The 16083-nt window shown below is 42.2% G+C and overlaps 1 protein-coding gene across 1 annotated transcript in view; it reads left to right on the forward strand.

Moving 5' to 3' along the window:
* Positions 1 to 6882: 6882 nt before the first annotated feature.
* Positions 6883 to 16083, forward strand: part of epha1 (EPH receptor A1) — a 153322-nt gene continuing 144121 nt past the window's right edge. The window contains exons 1-2 of the mRNA XM_062971742.1: positions 6883 to 7073; positions 8552 to 8920. Of these exons, the coding sequence (XP_062827812.1) occupies positions 7022 to 7073; positions 8552 to 8920 (421 nt within the window). The 5' untranslated portion in view covers positions 6883 to 7021. The remainder of the gene's footprint in view (positions 7074 to 8551; positions 8921 to 16083) is intronic.

The following is a 16083-nucleotide window of genomic DNA, read 5'->3' on the forward strand; positions in this document are numbered from 1 at the left end:
CAAAATTTACACAAAAATACAATAGAAAATGTTTTAAATTAACTGAATTGTTAAAATATATAACATTACATAGTAAACAACACGCATTGCTTATAAAGTATACAATTTTACTAAAATGACAAATAACTTATGAAAAACATTACTGATGGAAAAGGGGGAATAGACTCTTCTTCTTTGGAGACCTTTAGATAGGGGTTGGTTGGGCATCTTCCAGATATGCTTTATTTGTGTATATATAATGTTTTTGCTGCAATGAAAATTCTCCCATAGAAATGCCATATTTTGCAAAAATAATCTCAAAAAATTGCAAAATTATAGTTTGAGAATTCTGACTCACTGTCATTTCCAGGAATGGCTGATGAAATCTATCCATATGGTTCAATCAGAAATTGTGTGGAAAATATTGGTTAGACCCTTTCATTCAGCCATAGATTTGGGTTTTCTACAAAATTGTTTCTGCTTTGCCTTTGTGGAGTAGCTAGGATGCTTCATACTCTCTTATTAGGTTGGTAACATTGTGTTCTCTTAATGCTAAAATGTGGTGTGTTTGGATTGGGTAGGGAATGGGATGCTTTAAAATTAGATGAGCTAGAAGAAATGTTTGGGGAGTTCACTATCCTGTTTTTTAGGCAAAAGAGTCCTCAGAACATAAAAACATTAAGAACAAAACTTGTAGGATCCAGTTACAGTAGAGTCTCACTTATCCAACACTCACTTATCCAACATTCTGGATTATCCAACACATTTTTGTAGTCAATGTTTTCAATACATGGTGATATTTTGGTGCTAAATTCGTAAATACAGTAATTACTACATAGCATTACTGCGCATTGAACTACTTTTCCTATCAAATTTGTTGTATAACATGATATTTTGGTGCTTAATTTGTAAAATCATAACCTAATTTGATGTTTAATAGGCTTTTCCTTAATCCCTCCTTATTATCCAACATATTTGCTTATCCAACATTCTGCTGGCCCGTTTATGTTGGATAAGTGAGACTCTACTGTATTAGATTTGTAGGTGGATAAGTAGGATGATAGAATCATAAAGACCAGAAGGGGCATCTCTTTCAATCCCTATCCGTTATGCACTCCTGACTGATGGCCTTCGAGCTTCTGTTTAAAAATTTCCAAAAGAAAGAAGACTCCAGCAGCAGATAGCAGTCAACTACTTCCTTTATTAATTGCTCCTTTTGTATTCACACTGCACCGTCTCGATTATTCATGTTGCACTCTTGCTTTTTGTATTTTACATTGCATTTTTGTTGAGACCTAATGCATAGAATTTTAATTTGCAACAATTTCTGTACTGCACATTGTATATCACTAAGGCAAAAGATAAAGGTTTTCCACTGACATTAAGTCTAGTCATGTCTGACTCTGGGGGTTGGAGCTGGCAAAGCAACTGGGTAGAGACGTCCAAATGTAATGTTGGGAAAAATAGTTAACCCAAATGTTACGAAATTGACATTGCAACCTCCAATAAGCAAAGAGAGGAGAAGGTTCCCTCAAAATCATGCATGGTTGCCTATAAGTTTTCTATTGTGTCATGAAGGGATGGCTTCTTGTTAGTTCACTGACAAATTCCTTGTTTAAAACCTGAGATTAATTACTAAAAGCAAAATGTCTAAGTAACCAAGTATTACCATATTAAAAAAAACACCAGAATCAAGACAGTAAATAAAGAACACAACTCAGAAATGGAAATTCCAAACAGCAAATAATAAAGTATCAGTTAACACATCCCAAACAAAAGGATGACTTCAGGCAACAACACTGATCGACTTTGCAGCTGCAAGGCTACTCAATGCTAAATCAATCTTGCCAATTGCAATATTTACACTTGCTTCAAACAGACAAAGGGTTCTTTCCCCTACTCTGGACAGTCCACACACATATACACACTCCACTAATCTCATTTCCAAGAGACCCCTGAACAAACCTCTGAGGATGCTTGCCACAGATGCCGGTGAAACGTAAGGAAAGAATGCATATGTTATCGACCGCGTTTCTAGGGGATCGGGCCCCTTAAGGAGAGAGCCGATCCGGTCCTGAGGGAACGGACCTTGGCGGAGCCGATAAGAGAATATGAGCCGCAATACAACCTGGAGCCGAAATGAAGAAGGTCCGCCAAAGATGAAGGAAAATCCGCCAAGGAGTCTTTATTGAGCGATTCAGCTGAAAAGGACACCAGTAGCTATCATTCAGTCTACTAGCGTATCATATGTTTCAAATAAAGCCATATTTATACAATGTTTCGGTCTGACAGCCCTTTGAATTTCCCGCCCCGCTCCCCCGCCCATCTGATCGCGGATAGGCTAGAAGGTTGAACGAGGCGGGCTTTCGTTTCCCGCCTTGCTCTGCTGGCCCAATGGGGAGCCGCTTTTTGTCCCCACTCGGGCCAATCAGAGAGGAGGAGGCGGGAGCTATTGAAACAATGAAGTGACAGGGCAGGAAATATCAGATTAGTCCTTGCCCGGCCGATTTCTAAAGGGATTAATGACAGTCATCAGGGGTTCCTGTCATGTACACTGATTTCAGATATGCCTTAAGGTGTCAGGGGGAAGTAAGGATGGGTGGCAATGGGCGCAGCAGGGCGTCTTCCTGAGACGTCCTGGTTTTCCCTTTGGAGGAGATATGACAATGTTTGCCTTGAGGGCGAATCACCTTTTATTCGGCGACCCAAGCCCTATATTGTCCATGCAATCTGATTCTGATTAGGTTATGCAGCAGCGGATTAACCTTTTGTTTTGGGGAAGGTAAACCTGGGTCATAGGGCTGGGGTTCATGTTGGGGTCAAAGTATTTCCCATTTGATTTCATGATTTGCCAATTATGTGAAATAAAATGAAAAATAAAATAAAGTTGGAGCGTAAACCCAGCTGGGAAAAACGCATATTTTCCGGGGATCCCAAAGAGTACAAATACATATAGGCAGATAGATAGATTTCAAGGAAGTAAGGGAGAATCCATAAAGGTGGGTTACATTGCATAAAGGGGGATCATGAATGATATAAACAATTGAAAACATTTGATAAGAACGAAGTTCACAACATCTGGGGAACCCAATATGGAAAGTCATAGGAGTGGAGTTCTAGCAGCATGATTTCACAATTCATGAAGTTAGCCCAACGATTAGAAATTCATACAACAGTGAGTCATGAGAGTGTCCAAGTACATAGAATATGAAAATTCACGGATACATGAGGAAAAAGAGTTCATAAGGAATTCATAGAGATGGCATGGGGAAGGGGCACATGTGGGTTGTAGTCTTTGGAAGTATAAGATTTCATAAGTCCAGGGATAGGTCTGGGGAAGAGTGTTCTTCTCCTTCATAAAATTATGAAGGTATGAATGAAACGTGGAGGGCACCCGTTCGGGCACCCCCTGGCAGCTGCAGAGAGGGTGAGGGTCCTTGGAGAACTATGTCTCCCCAGCGGGAGAGCGATCCCCCCATCCCCAGTTCACAGAAAGGGGCTAGGGATCTCTTAAAACCATTCCGCGAGCCGCGGGGAGAGGAAAGTCCGGGATAAGGCTGGAGGAGGGCAGCCCGGCTTGAAAAGAGCAGTCGGTCCCGTTTGACAGTCAGCTGTTGAGGTGCCGAAAACTGGACCGATTCCGGTTCCGTTGGTGGTCTTCGAGTCAGGAGCCTTAGAAAGGGTTAGGACTAAAAGAGGAGCGTTCTAGGGGTAATTTTGATAAAGATATGAGCCAATTTGTATCGTCCGCCGTATTAATCTATGGCGGAGAAGCCTCCGCCAGGGTTTTTAAAGATCAGACGGGTTAGTGAGAGAGAGAGAAATTGCATGCAAAGGAAGGAGTCAGAGAATGACACAAAATAACCAGATAGAGAGTGTTACTGTTAAAATAAATGCTACTTTTATTGGGGGGTTTGTTACATAGTTCAGGGAAGGGGAAAGTGAAGAAAGAAAAAAATCTTTTAATAATAGTCTGCTGCGGTCCCGCTCCGTTCCTTTGGTGAGTGATCTGCGGAACTCTCCGCTGCGCTTTTAAATTAATTTAAAAGCCGGGGTTTCGGGCATCACATACAGCTTGGAAAACTCACAACAACCCAGTAATCAAGGATGCATTTACATTGTAGAATTAATATTACTTGACACCACTTGAATTTGTTGTCAAAGTCTTTCATGGCTGGTATTACTGGGTTGCTATGAGTTTTCCGAGCTGTATGGCCATGTTCCAGAAGCATTATTTCCCGATGTTTCACCCACATCTTTGCAGCAGGCATCCTCAGAGGTTGTGAGGTCTGTTGGAAACTAGGCAAGTGGGGTTTATATATCTGCAGAACTCTTGTTTGTTGGAGGCAGGTGTGAATGTTACAATTAATCACCTTGATTAGCATTGAAAAGCATTGCAGCCTAACTCCAACCATCACCAAAAAAAGAAGCACAATTAAAGCCTTGGCAGACTGTGCAAAAAGAATCTGCAAAGCCCACCTACTCCAAGGTGAACTGAACCACCTAAACTGGGCTCTACAGGCCAGTGGAGACTCCACCACAGACATCAGAAGAGGTGCAAGACCAAAAACAAGCCACGAGAATAAAGATCCACCCAAAGGAAAAGTGTTCTTACCATATATCAAGGGAACCACTACCGTATAGGAAAGCTGATGAAGAAACACAACTTACAAACTATCTACAAAACCACTAAGAAAATCCAACAAATGCTACGTTCCGCAAAGGACAAGAGGGATCCTCTCACTTCTGCAGGAGTCTACCATATATTATTATTATTATTATTATTATTATTATTATTATTATTATTATTATTTTATTTTATTTTTATCCTGCTTTTCTCCCGTGGGTGGGATTCAAAGCAGTGTACAACATATAAAATTCATACAAATACATCCGACCACAATATATAATCAGTTAAAACATTATAAAAGGTAGAGGTAAAGGTTTCCCCTGATGTTAAGTCCAGTCATTTCCGACTCTGGGGATTGGTGCTCATCTCCATTTCTAAGCCGAAGAGCTGGCATTGTCCATAGACACCTCCAAGGTCATGTGGCCAGCATGACTGCATGGAGCGACGTTACCTTCCCGCCGGAGCGGTACCTATTGATCTACTCACATTGCATGTTTTCGAACTGCTAGGTTGGCAGGAGCTGGGGCTAACAGTGGGCGCTCATTCTGCTCCCGGGATTTGAACCTGGGACTTTTTGGTCCAAAAGTTCAGCAGCTCAGCGCTTTAAAACACTGTGCCACCAAGGGCCCCATTATTATTATTATTATTATTATTATTATTATTATTATTATTATTACTATTATTAATAATAATAATTCATTTTTATCCTGCTTTTCTCCCGTAGGTGGGCTTCAAAGCGGCATACAACATATACAATTCATAATAAATACATCCGACTACAATACATAATCTGTTAAAACATTATATCCCAATATAAAAAATACATCATACAGCTGTGGACCAGTCAACATAGGGACCACCAAACGCAGCAGCATTGCCCAAACACAAATCAAGAAACATGAAAGGCACTGCTGATTAATGTGACCAAAGAAGTCAGCCATAGCAGAGCACTTGATGAACCAACCTAGACACAGCATTTTATTTGAGGAAACAGAAATTCTGGACCACCTTAACAACCACCATGTCAGCCTACACAGGGAAGCCACTGAAATCAAGGTAAAAAAGGTAAAGGTTTTCCCCTTACGATAAGTCTAGTCGGACCGACTCTGGGGGTTGGTGCTCATCTCCATTTCTAAGCCGAAGAGACGCCGTTGTCCGTAGATACCTCCAAGGTCATGTGGCCGGCATGACTGCATGGAGTGCCATTACCTTCTCGCCGGAATGGTAGCTATTGATCTACCCACATTGGCATATTTTCGAACTGCTAAGTTGGCAGGAGCTGGGGCTAACAGCGGGCACTCATTCCGCTTCTGGGATTTGAACCTGGGACCTTTTGGTCTACAAGTTCAGCAGCTCAGTGCTTTAACACGCTGTGCCACCAGGGGCCCCATTATTATTATTATTATTATTATTATTATTATTATTATTAATTCATTTTTATCCTGCTTTTCTCCTGTGGGTGGGATTCAAAGCGGCGTACAACATATAAAATTCATACAAATACAACTGACCACAATACATAATCAGTTAAAACATTATATCCCAATATAAAAAATATATCATGCAGCTGTGGACCAGTCAACATAGGGACCACCAAACGCAGCAGTATTGACCAAACACAAATCAAGGAACATGAAAGGCACTGCAGATTAATATGACCAAAGAAGTCAGGCATAGAAGAGCACTTGATGAACCAACCTGGACACAGCATTTTATTTGAGAACACAGAAATGCTGGACCACCTTAACAACCACCATATCAGCCTACACAGGGAAGCCACTGAAATCACACATGTGGACAATTTCAACAGAAAGGAGGAAACCATGAAAACTAACAAAATCTGGCTGATAGTATTTTTTTTAAAAAAAAATCACTAAAATCAGGACATTAAATAAAGACCCACACTCAGAAATCAGGGAAATCCCAGACAGGAAACAATCAGGGCCAGCTAACACCTCCCAACAAAGGACCTCCTCTGGCAGGAATCCGCCAGGTTTGGAAGCTTCAAGGCTTTTCAATTCTAATCAAGGCGATTAATTGCAACATTGCCTCAAATAGACGAGAGTTCTTTTTTTTCATCCTGGGCCTTCCACAGATATATAAATATCATTGACTTAGTATCCAATATACCTCACAACCTCTGAGGATGCACGCCATAGCTGTGGGCGAAAAGTCTGGAGAGAATGCTTCCGGAACATGGCCACTCGCAGCAAGCCAATCGGAATAATGCTCCAGGATGACCATCGGGGAGCCCTCCGCACCCGCTGAGTTCACAATAGCTGGCTGGCGACGGCGACAACCGGGCCCGCTCCTCTTTTCCAGGGAAGGGAAGGATGGGGAGGGGAAGGCGGGCTCACAGGGAGCCCCAAAAGCCCAGAGAGGGAGCCCCGAAGGAAGCGGAGGAGAGGCGGAATGGGAGCCCTCCTCGGGGCTGAAAGCGGCTCCTCGCCCAAGCTCCTGGCAGGTGAAGGAGGAGGGAGAGGGCAAGCAGAGCCAGGCATTCCAACATGGAAGGAGCTCCCAGGGAGGAGGGAGGGGACATAGACTCAAAGGCCAGGGAAAGAGATCTCACCCCAACTTTAGGAAGAACTGCATGGTCTTTATAGATCCAAATCTAGGACTCTGTCCCTCTCAAGCATGTCTATGGCTGGATGACTGTCCCTTGGAAGGGCTTGGGTGGTGTCTTCATCTATGGTAGAAAGGGTTGGAATGGATGGTTTTTAGAAATCCAAATATAGAATTCTATCCTCTCTCTCTCTGGAACCCCGGTGGCGAAGTGTGTTAAAGTACTGAGCTGCTGAACTTGCAGACCGAAAGGTCACAGGTTCAAATCCCGGGAGCGGAGTGAGCGCCCGCTGATAGCTCCAGCTTCTTCCGACCTAGCAGTTCGAAAACATGCCAATGTGAGTAGATCAATAGGTACCGCTCCGGCGGGAAGGTAACGGCGCTCCATGCAATCATGCCAGCCACATGACCTTGGAGGTGTCTATGGACAACGCTGGCTCTTTGGCTTAGAAATGGAGATGAGCACCAACCCCCAGAGTCAGACGTGACTGGACTTAACGTCAGGGGAAGCCTTTACCTTTACCCTCTCTCTATATCTATCCATCTCTATGGCTGGATGGCTATCTGTTGGGAGGGCTTGGATGGTGCCTTCATTTATGGCTGAAAGTGTTTGGACTGGATAGTCTTTGGAGATCGATTCCAAATCTAGGATTCTATCTATCTCTCAATCATGTCTATGGCTGGATGGCTGATGTGGTTGATTGATATTATTACTGTTGTATTAATTCTTGTTTTATTGGCTTATTGTGTTTTATCTTTTGTATATTGTGCAATGGAAGCCCCCGGTGGTGCAGTAGGTTAAACCACTGAGCTGCTGCACTTGCTGACCAAAAGGTTGGTGGTTCGAATCCAGGAAGCAGGGTGAGCTCCCACTGTTAGCTCCAGCTTCTGCCAACCTAGCAGTTCGAAAACATGCAAATATGAATAGATCAATAGGTACCACTCTGGCAGGAAGATAATGGCACTCCATGCAGTCATGCCACATGACTTTGGAAGTGTCTACGGACAACGCCGGCTCTTCAGCTTAGAAATTGAGATGTGCACCAACCCACAGAGTCGGATACGGCTAGACTTAAGGGAAAACCTTTACCCTTAGAACTGGAAGAAATTCCAAAGGCCAACCAGTCAATCCCCATAATATAGATGGATGGACAGAATCCTAGAGTTGGAAGAGACTCCAAGGGTCATCCAGTCCAAGCCCCTTTTGCCAGGCTGGAAGGCACCTTCCAAGTCAAAAGGGGGAACCGGAAACTTTGGAGATATGTTTTGGAGACCCAGAGGCTGCTTTGAGATATGAATCACATGTGGGTTTATTTGACTTTGCCTCAAAGGGATGCTTTTCTGGGAGTGATGTCCCTTCCCTTGATCTCTCTACAGTCGTTGTCATCCTGAGTGTTTGCTTCTTGTCGACTGAAGCCTTCTTGCAGCTGACAAATATCAAAATGGAGCCATCAGAGCCAAAGGAAGGAGGAAGTGTCCGCCTCACCCCAAACAACCTCCCTCCCGTCCCACTGAGCTGCCGCTGGTACCGAAGTGAAATGTCCAATAATTGCACCATCCTGATTCGTTTCTTCTATCCACGCCCTATGACTAGGAAGGAGTCAAGCTTCACTGGGCATGAGACCATGAGGTCTGACTGCTCCCTTGAGATCAAAAACTTAAAAGCCAACGACTCTGAAAACTATATAGTCCTGATTCATGGCCGTGACGGAATTCGGATTGGGAGCATGAAGCTTGCAATCCTGGGTAGGCTTCTTTAACATTTTATACAATATGACACTTTATAACATTTTGTACAACATAACGCTTTATAACATTTTGTGCACATGATGTTCTATAACATTTTTGTGCAACATGACTATCATGTTTTGTGCAATGTGATTCTGTAACATTTTGAGAAATATGTATTTAACTTTTTGTGCAATATGGCTCTATAATGTTTTTGTGCAATATGACTCACTATGATTTTGCGCAATATGGCTATAACATTTAGAGCAATGTGACTCTAATGTTTTATGCAATATAATGAAAATATGACTATAAAATATTTGTAAAATATGAGTTTTCAAAACATTTTGTGCAGTAGATCTCTCTAATATTGCACAATACGATATAACATTTGTGCAATAAAACTCTTTATAACATTTTGTACAATATAACATTTTTGTAATATGACCCTCTATCGCCTTTTTTAGTGCAATATGTTTAATAACATTTTTGTGGCATAACGACTATCTTTAATATATTTTTTACAATATGACGAGGTTATATAGACATGACTGTCTATAACCTTTTTTGAGAAATGTCACTGTCTAATTATTGAAATATGTCTATACATTTTTGTACAATATGATCATCTATAAAATTGTTGTGCTATACAGCAATCTCTTTTCGTGAAATATGACCTTTTTGGTGAAATATGACCTTTTTGGTGAAATATGTCTGATAACATTTTTGTGAAATAAAATTGTCAGTAACATTTTTGTACAGTAGCTCTAACATTTTGTGCAAAGTGACTGTCAATAATGTTTTTGTGAAATATGATTGTACAATATTTTTGTGCAATATGCCTACAACATTATAGAGAAATATGTCTGTAACATTTTTGTCCAAGATGACTGCCAGGAACAGTTTAGTGAAATACGTTCATATCACTTTGGTACAATATGTCTACAATTTTGTGCAATATGATCGTCTCTAATGTTTATGTGAAATATGTCTATAATAGTATTGTGAAATATGACTATTTGTATCACGTTTATACAATATGTCTATTACATATTAGTTCAATATGTCTATGACATTTTTGTGCAGCATGACTATCTGTCACATTTTACACAACGTGACTGTCTATCACATTTGTGTGCCATGTTTTAGCAGAATATTTTTATTTTTGGCAGATCCAAACAATATCTGAATAAATGGTAAGTCACAATGTTTCTTTTTCCCCTTTTCTCTTGCATGACATTGCAGGTTTGGTTTTTTTAAATAGTAGTGATTATGCTGAGAGAGAACATGGTTTCTGTTGGGTGAGGTGGCCCTATGGGGTGTGTTTTGTATGGATGTTTTGTATCTTTTCATTCAAAGTGTGGGAAGGTGATGGGGGCACATAAAGAAATGCACACAATGCAGAACAGAGTTTGGAAGATGCTCCTCGCTTGGCCTAAACGACTAAGCCAAAAATTCTAGTACCACAACCATTTGCTTCCTCCTTTGGTTTGATTTCTTATTGACATTGACCATAGAATTGCTTAAAAGAACCTAGAAAGGCAAGAGGATTATTCTCCTTTCATCTTCTGGCACAATTCTATCCGCTTCCATCAGATGCTAATCACAGAAATGTCCTAGAGCAGGGGTTCTCAACATTTTTCAGATGCGGAGACCATTTTGAAGCAAATGTTTCTCGTGGAACCACAAGAAATGTTTAAATATTATATTATATATGATATTATATATAATGTATATATCAGGCATGGGCAAACGTTTGGGACCGCATTACTTTTGAAAATTTGACAGACTGGCCAGGCCAGTGGCAGGTGGATGGAGACTGTTTGTGTGAACTCACTGAAAATAACATGAACAAATTCCTATGCACACTGCACATATCTCGTTTGTAGTGAAGAAGAAGAAGAAGAAGAAGAAGAAGCAGAAGAAGAAGCAGAAGAAGAAGAAGAAGAAAGAACAATACAATATTTAAAATGAAGAACAATTTTAACCAGCGTAAACCTGGGAGATATCTATGATCTACTGGGAAGGGCCTTCTCTCGGTCCCACCACCTGTTCTTGGTGGGAACACAGAAGAAGGCCTTTTTAGTGGCTGCTCCCAGACTGTGGAACTCCCTCCCAAGAAAGACCAGGATGGCCCCATCCCTGCTGGCCTTCCCCAGGCAGGCCAAGACCTTCTTCTGCCAGCTGTTGCACCCCAAGGGAGGTCCACCTTGTTGGGATTAATCCTGGACTACTCAAGTCTAAATGTAGTCAGATAGATGATAGAGTTAGATTGAGGGAATCCTTTTCCCGTTTCCAAAGCATGCCTAGATAGGATTCACAATTGTTTCCTGCTTCCCATCCTATTTAGGTCAGCCCACCCTTTGATGTTCCTAGAAATGTAATCTCTCCTAGGGCTCTGACGTAACTTCCCCAATTTGGTCCTTTGGAATGTTTATGGACCTAGAGAAGAAGCGACCCACGAGGCTGACCGCCATTCAAGCTTCCTGCTTTGTTCCAGAGAGGACGCACCTCTGTCCTCTAATAGCCAAGATGTAGCCTATCTATAGAGCTTTGTTATTTTAATCCGTCTATGTGTATTAGAACAGGATAGATTAGCTAGTTAGTTCCAAGCCTTTTCTATCCATCAATTGATTTCTTTTTACCTCAATAAATCCTTTAATCTTTAAAGCTAACTTTGCATCCCTTTTGCCTTCCTGATGACTCAGAGGCCTTCCAAACTCACACCCATGCAAGTCTCACGCTGCTGCAATTCTTTACTCTGCTATTTTAATGGTAATTTACCTCATAAAGAGGGTGATTAGAGCTTAACGGCTCTTCCATTCCCAACACACCTTGCTCTCAACACACACCACTGAGACAGACTTGGTATAAACAGTTTATTGGTAAAAAGGTAACAAATGGTAAAAATGCAATAATAAAAATAGGATCAAAAGTTCCAGAAAACAGCAGGTATATCCCTATGAACATGAACCCCAAGGCAAAATCCAAAGGCTTAAAACATGAACATGAACTCCAAAGCAAAATCCAGAATACATGAGTCAATACAGGAACAAGAAGGCAAAATCCATCCCAAAGACATAGGCAAAACTTGAGCAAGAATTTTGAGGCTTGAACAGGAACAAGACAGGAGACTTTGCACCAAAAGGGACATTGCTTGATCTGAGATTCCAACTCAAACACCTTCTCTATACCCATTCTGGCAAAATATGAACACATTCCTGTGACCTTGAGCACCCTGCCTTCTAGCCAGAATTCTCAGAGAACATCTAGGAGGCCGATTTCTCAGGAGCAATCTAGCATTTCTGTTTAATTGCTCTTTCTCATTATTGCTATCTGGCAACTGTTGATTTCCCCCATTCTTTTCTGAGAGCTGTGAATCTCTCTCACACTCATGTCAGGGTCAGGCTGATCTGATCTGTAAGCTGCAAATCACTCCCTCCCTCCTCTGCTATGTCATTCTGGCTCCCTGCCTGGGGAACATTCAGAGGCTCATTCTCAGACTGCAAAACATTCTCAGACTGCAAAACACCAAATCCTCCTTCATCATCAGACTGAGCCACAACACCAGCAAGCATTTGGAGAAGGGTAAGGGGTGACTTTGAGGAGGTTGGGTGGGATTGGAAGGGGGAGCTATGAGTTTTAAAGGCCATTTTAAGTGTATTTATTGTATTTTAATTCCATTTTTACCACACTTTTACTATTTCATTTTTAAAAACTATTGTGTTGCACTTGTACTGTGAGATTGTTGACCGTCTTGAGTCCCCATGGGGATAGAGGCAGGGTATACATAATGTTAATCATAATCATCATCATTATCATGCACTTTCTTCTTGCAGTCCGGGGATTCTCCAAGCTAGCCATCATTGCCATTGTCTTAGCGGCCCTGGCTGCCTTAGTGGAAATGATCATGGAGCTTTTCGCCGTTTACAGTGAGTAAAAACCTGAGAGCTGAACAACATTCAGCTTCCAGATGGAGAAAAGAAAGATGTCCCTTGTGTTATCAAAAGATTGAACCCCCCCCCCCTCAAATAATAAGCCCCAGCCTAGCCCCAAACATTCCTGAGAGGATTAATCTAGTCATTTACCAAGCCTAAGAGACAAACTGAAAAACTGGTTTGACAGTAAAATCCCCCTCAGGTCAGACAGAGCAAACAGGAAAATGTGTTTTTCCTTAAAATGCAATTAAGAATTATCTGCTTCCTCAAACTAATCTCCCTCTTTTCCCCTCTTCCCTGTTAAGAAATCTATGCACAACTGTATTGAAATAACTATTTTTTTTTCAATCTGCCACTGGAGGAGAATCCTTGCACATATCTTTTCTTTATTAATGAACAATCAGATAAGGGGAATTACATATATATGCACAGAAACTGTGTGCCTAAAGAAATGTGAACTATATATAATGTGCCTGGGAAACTGTTGGGGGGCTGAACATACAAGAAGCTGGCCAAATACTCAGCTGAGAGGGAATCTCCTCAGGGAAAAAAAGACCTCTTTATATATGATATATGTAGTCAAGGTATTTACAGAAACTTTATCTTTTGTCTCTGGGACTGACACCTATTATAAGCCCCATGATTCCATCCTGGACTATTTCCCAAGTCTTGTCCTTTTCCTGCTGAGAGGATCTTCCAAATGGCTCCAGCTTTAAATGGACAAAGAGCAGCTCTCAATTTTTTTGCACCACAAGGGAAATTCCATTCACCTCTGACATCACAGGTGTTCCCTGCCAATGACAGCTTGGGTCCTAGCTCAACCGTTTCTGAGCCAGTCGGGGGGAAGGAGTGGATCTTGTGAATGGCTACCAAAGGGGATAAAATGCTTTGCTCTGTATTGTACATTATGTCAGTTCTTTTTGTGATTGCACTTCTCTGACATCTATCTGGCCAGATGAATAAAACATCTGCTTCTGCCTTCAAACTCTGTCCTGTTTTTCCTAGCTTTCAGTGTAGGATGGCATGCTGTGCAATGGACCCACACTGTGCCTTTGTGGCAGATAGCTGATTTTGGTAACACTTGAGAAGAAGATGGGCAGGTTTGACCTCCTTGTCTTCTTCCTCCAGGTTATTCTCGCCAAGAAGGTCGGACACTTTCTTCAGTTCTCAACTGTCCCTCTTGGGGGAGATAAGCCCTGGGATCCAAGAGACAAGCCTTTCCCTGGATGAATAAGATATGGAGTTTCCATCTCCAGTGAATGGACAAAGCCTGAAGAACAGAATACAGAAAAATAACACCGACACCTGTCGAGTCATGAAAATGAACAGAAAGGTCAGATTGGTGAAATCATATTGATCTTGTTCAGGTTCCAATTGGTACCGTTTGAGAAAATACATCTCCAACATTTCATCCTCTGCACTGATGGACCATGCAATGACAAGATCTTGCTCAAAAATAAAATGGAAGAGAACCCCAAGTTTGCAAATTTCTTCTTTAGTTTAATTCCCAAGCACAGAGAGGAAATCAAATGGAAAGGTATAATCTCACTTTATGAATAAGGATTTTGTCTCCTATAAAATCAATGATATGAACAGTCGGCTTTCAACACTTGTTAAGATCATGGGCAAAAAAACACCATAGTTGGAAGAGCACACATGGGCCATCCAGGAAAAGCACAATCAAAGCATCCCCAACAGATGGCCATCCAGCCTTTGTTTAAAAGGTTCCAAGGAAGGAGCTTCCACCACACTCCAATGTAGAGAGTTCCACTGCTGAACAGCTCTTACAGTCAGGAAGTTCTTCCTAAGTTCAGGTGGAAGTTCAGGTGGAATGTCCTTTGCTCTGAGTCCTAGTCTCCAGAGCAGCAGAAAGCAAGTCTGCTCCTTCCTCCTTGTGACATTCTTTCACATATTTATACTTACTTACTTACTTAGGCGATCCCTCGTAGCTCGAGGACAATTGTCTTCCATCTTGGGGGTTCTTAGGTGGCTGAATATTGACCCGCATATTCTCCCGCAGTGAGGACATCGGTTTCCAGGTGGAAGGCGGTACCGGTCGGGGTTAGCTTGACGCTCCTTCCTCTTGGCACGTTTCTCCCTTAAGCCCTCCGTTCATGCCTCTTCGAACTCCGCAGCACTGCTGGTCACAGCTAACCTCCAATTAGAGCACTCAAGGGCCAGGGCTTCCCGGTTCTCAATGTCTATGCCACAGTTTTTAAGTTTGGCTTTGAGCCCATCTTTAAATCTCTTTTCCTGCCCACCAACATTACATTTCCCATTCTTGAGTTCGGAGAAGAGTAACTGCTTTGGGAGACGGTGATCGGGCATTCGGACAACGTGGCCAGTCCAGCGGAGTTGATGGCCTAGGAGCATTGCTTCAATGCTGGTAGTCTTTGCTTCTTCCAGCACGCTGACATTTGTCTGCCTGTCTTCCCAAGGGATTTGCAGGATTTTCCTGAGGCAATGCTGATGGAAACGCTCCAGGAGTTTGGTGTGACGTCTGTACACAGTCCACGTTTCGCAGGCGTAGAGCAGGGTTGGGAGGACAATGGCTTTGTAAACAAGCACCTTGGTATCTCTACGGATGTCCCAGTTATCAAACACTGTCTGCTTCATACGGAAAAATGCTGCACTCGCAGAGCTCAGGTGTTGTATTTCAGTGTCGATGTTGACTTTTGTGGAGAGGTGGCTGCCAAGGTAGCAGAAATGGTCAACGTTTTCTAATGTGACACCATTAAGCTGTATTCCTGGCTTTGCAGAGGGATTAGCTGGTGCCTGTTGGAAGAGCACCAGCTAATCCAGAGCACCAGCTAATGGTTTTCTCGATGTTCAGTGAGAGGCCGAGCTTCTCGTATGCTCCTGCGAAGGTGTTTAGAGTGGCTTGTAGGTCTTCTTCTGAATGCGCACAGACTATGTTGTCATCAGCATATTGGAGTTCTATAACAGATGTTGTGGTGACCTTGGTTTTGGCTTTCAGTCTGCTGAGGTTAAATAGCTTGCCATCTGTTCGATAGATGATTTCCACTCCGGTGGGAAACTTCCCATCAACAAGGTGAAGTATCATAGCGATGAAGATGGAAAATAAGGTGGGGGCAATAACACATCCCTGCTTGACACCTGATTCCACCTTAAATGGGTCACTTTGGGAGCCGTTGCTGTCCAAGACTGTTGCCATCATGTCGTCATGGAGGAGCCGCAGGATGTTCACAAATTTGTCAGTGCACCTGATTTTTTGGAGAATGG

The sequence above is a fragment of the Anolis carolinensis genome, chromosome 2 (genome assembly GCF_035594765.1).
Source record: "Anolis carolinensis isolate JA03-04 chromosome 2, rAnoCar3.1.pri, whole genome shotgun sequence".
NCBI classification, from domain to species: Eukaryota; Metazoa; Chordata; class Lepidosauria; order Squamata; family Dactyloidae; genus Anolis; species Anolis carolinensis.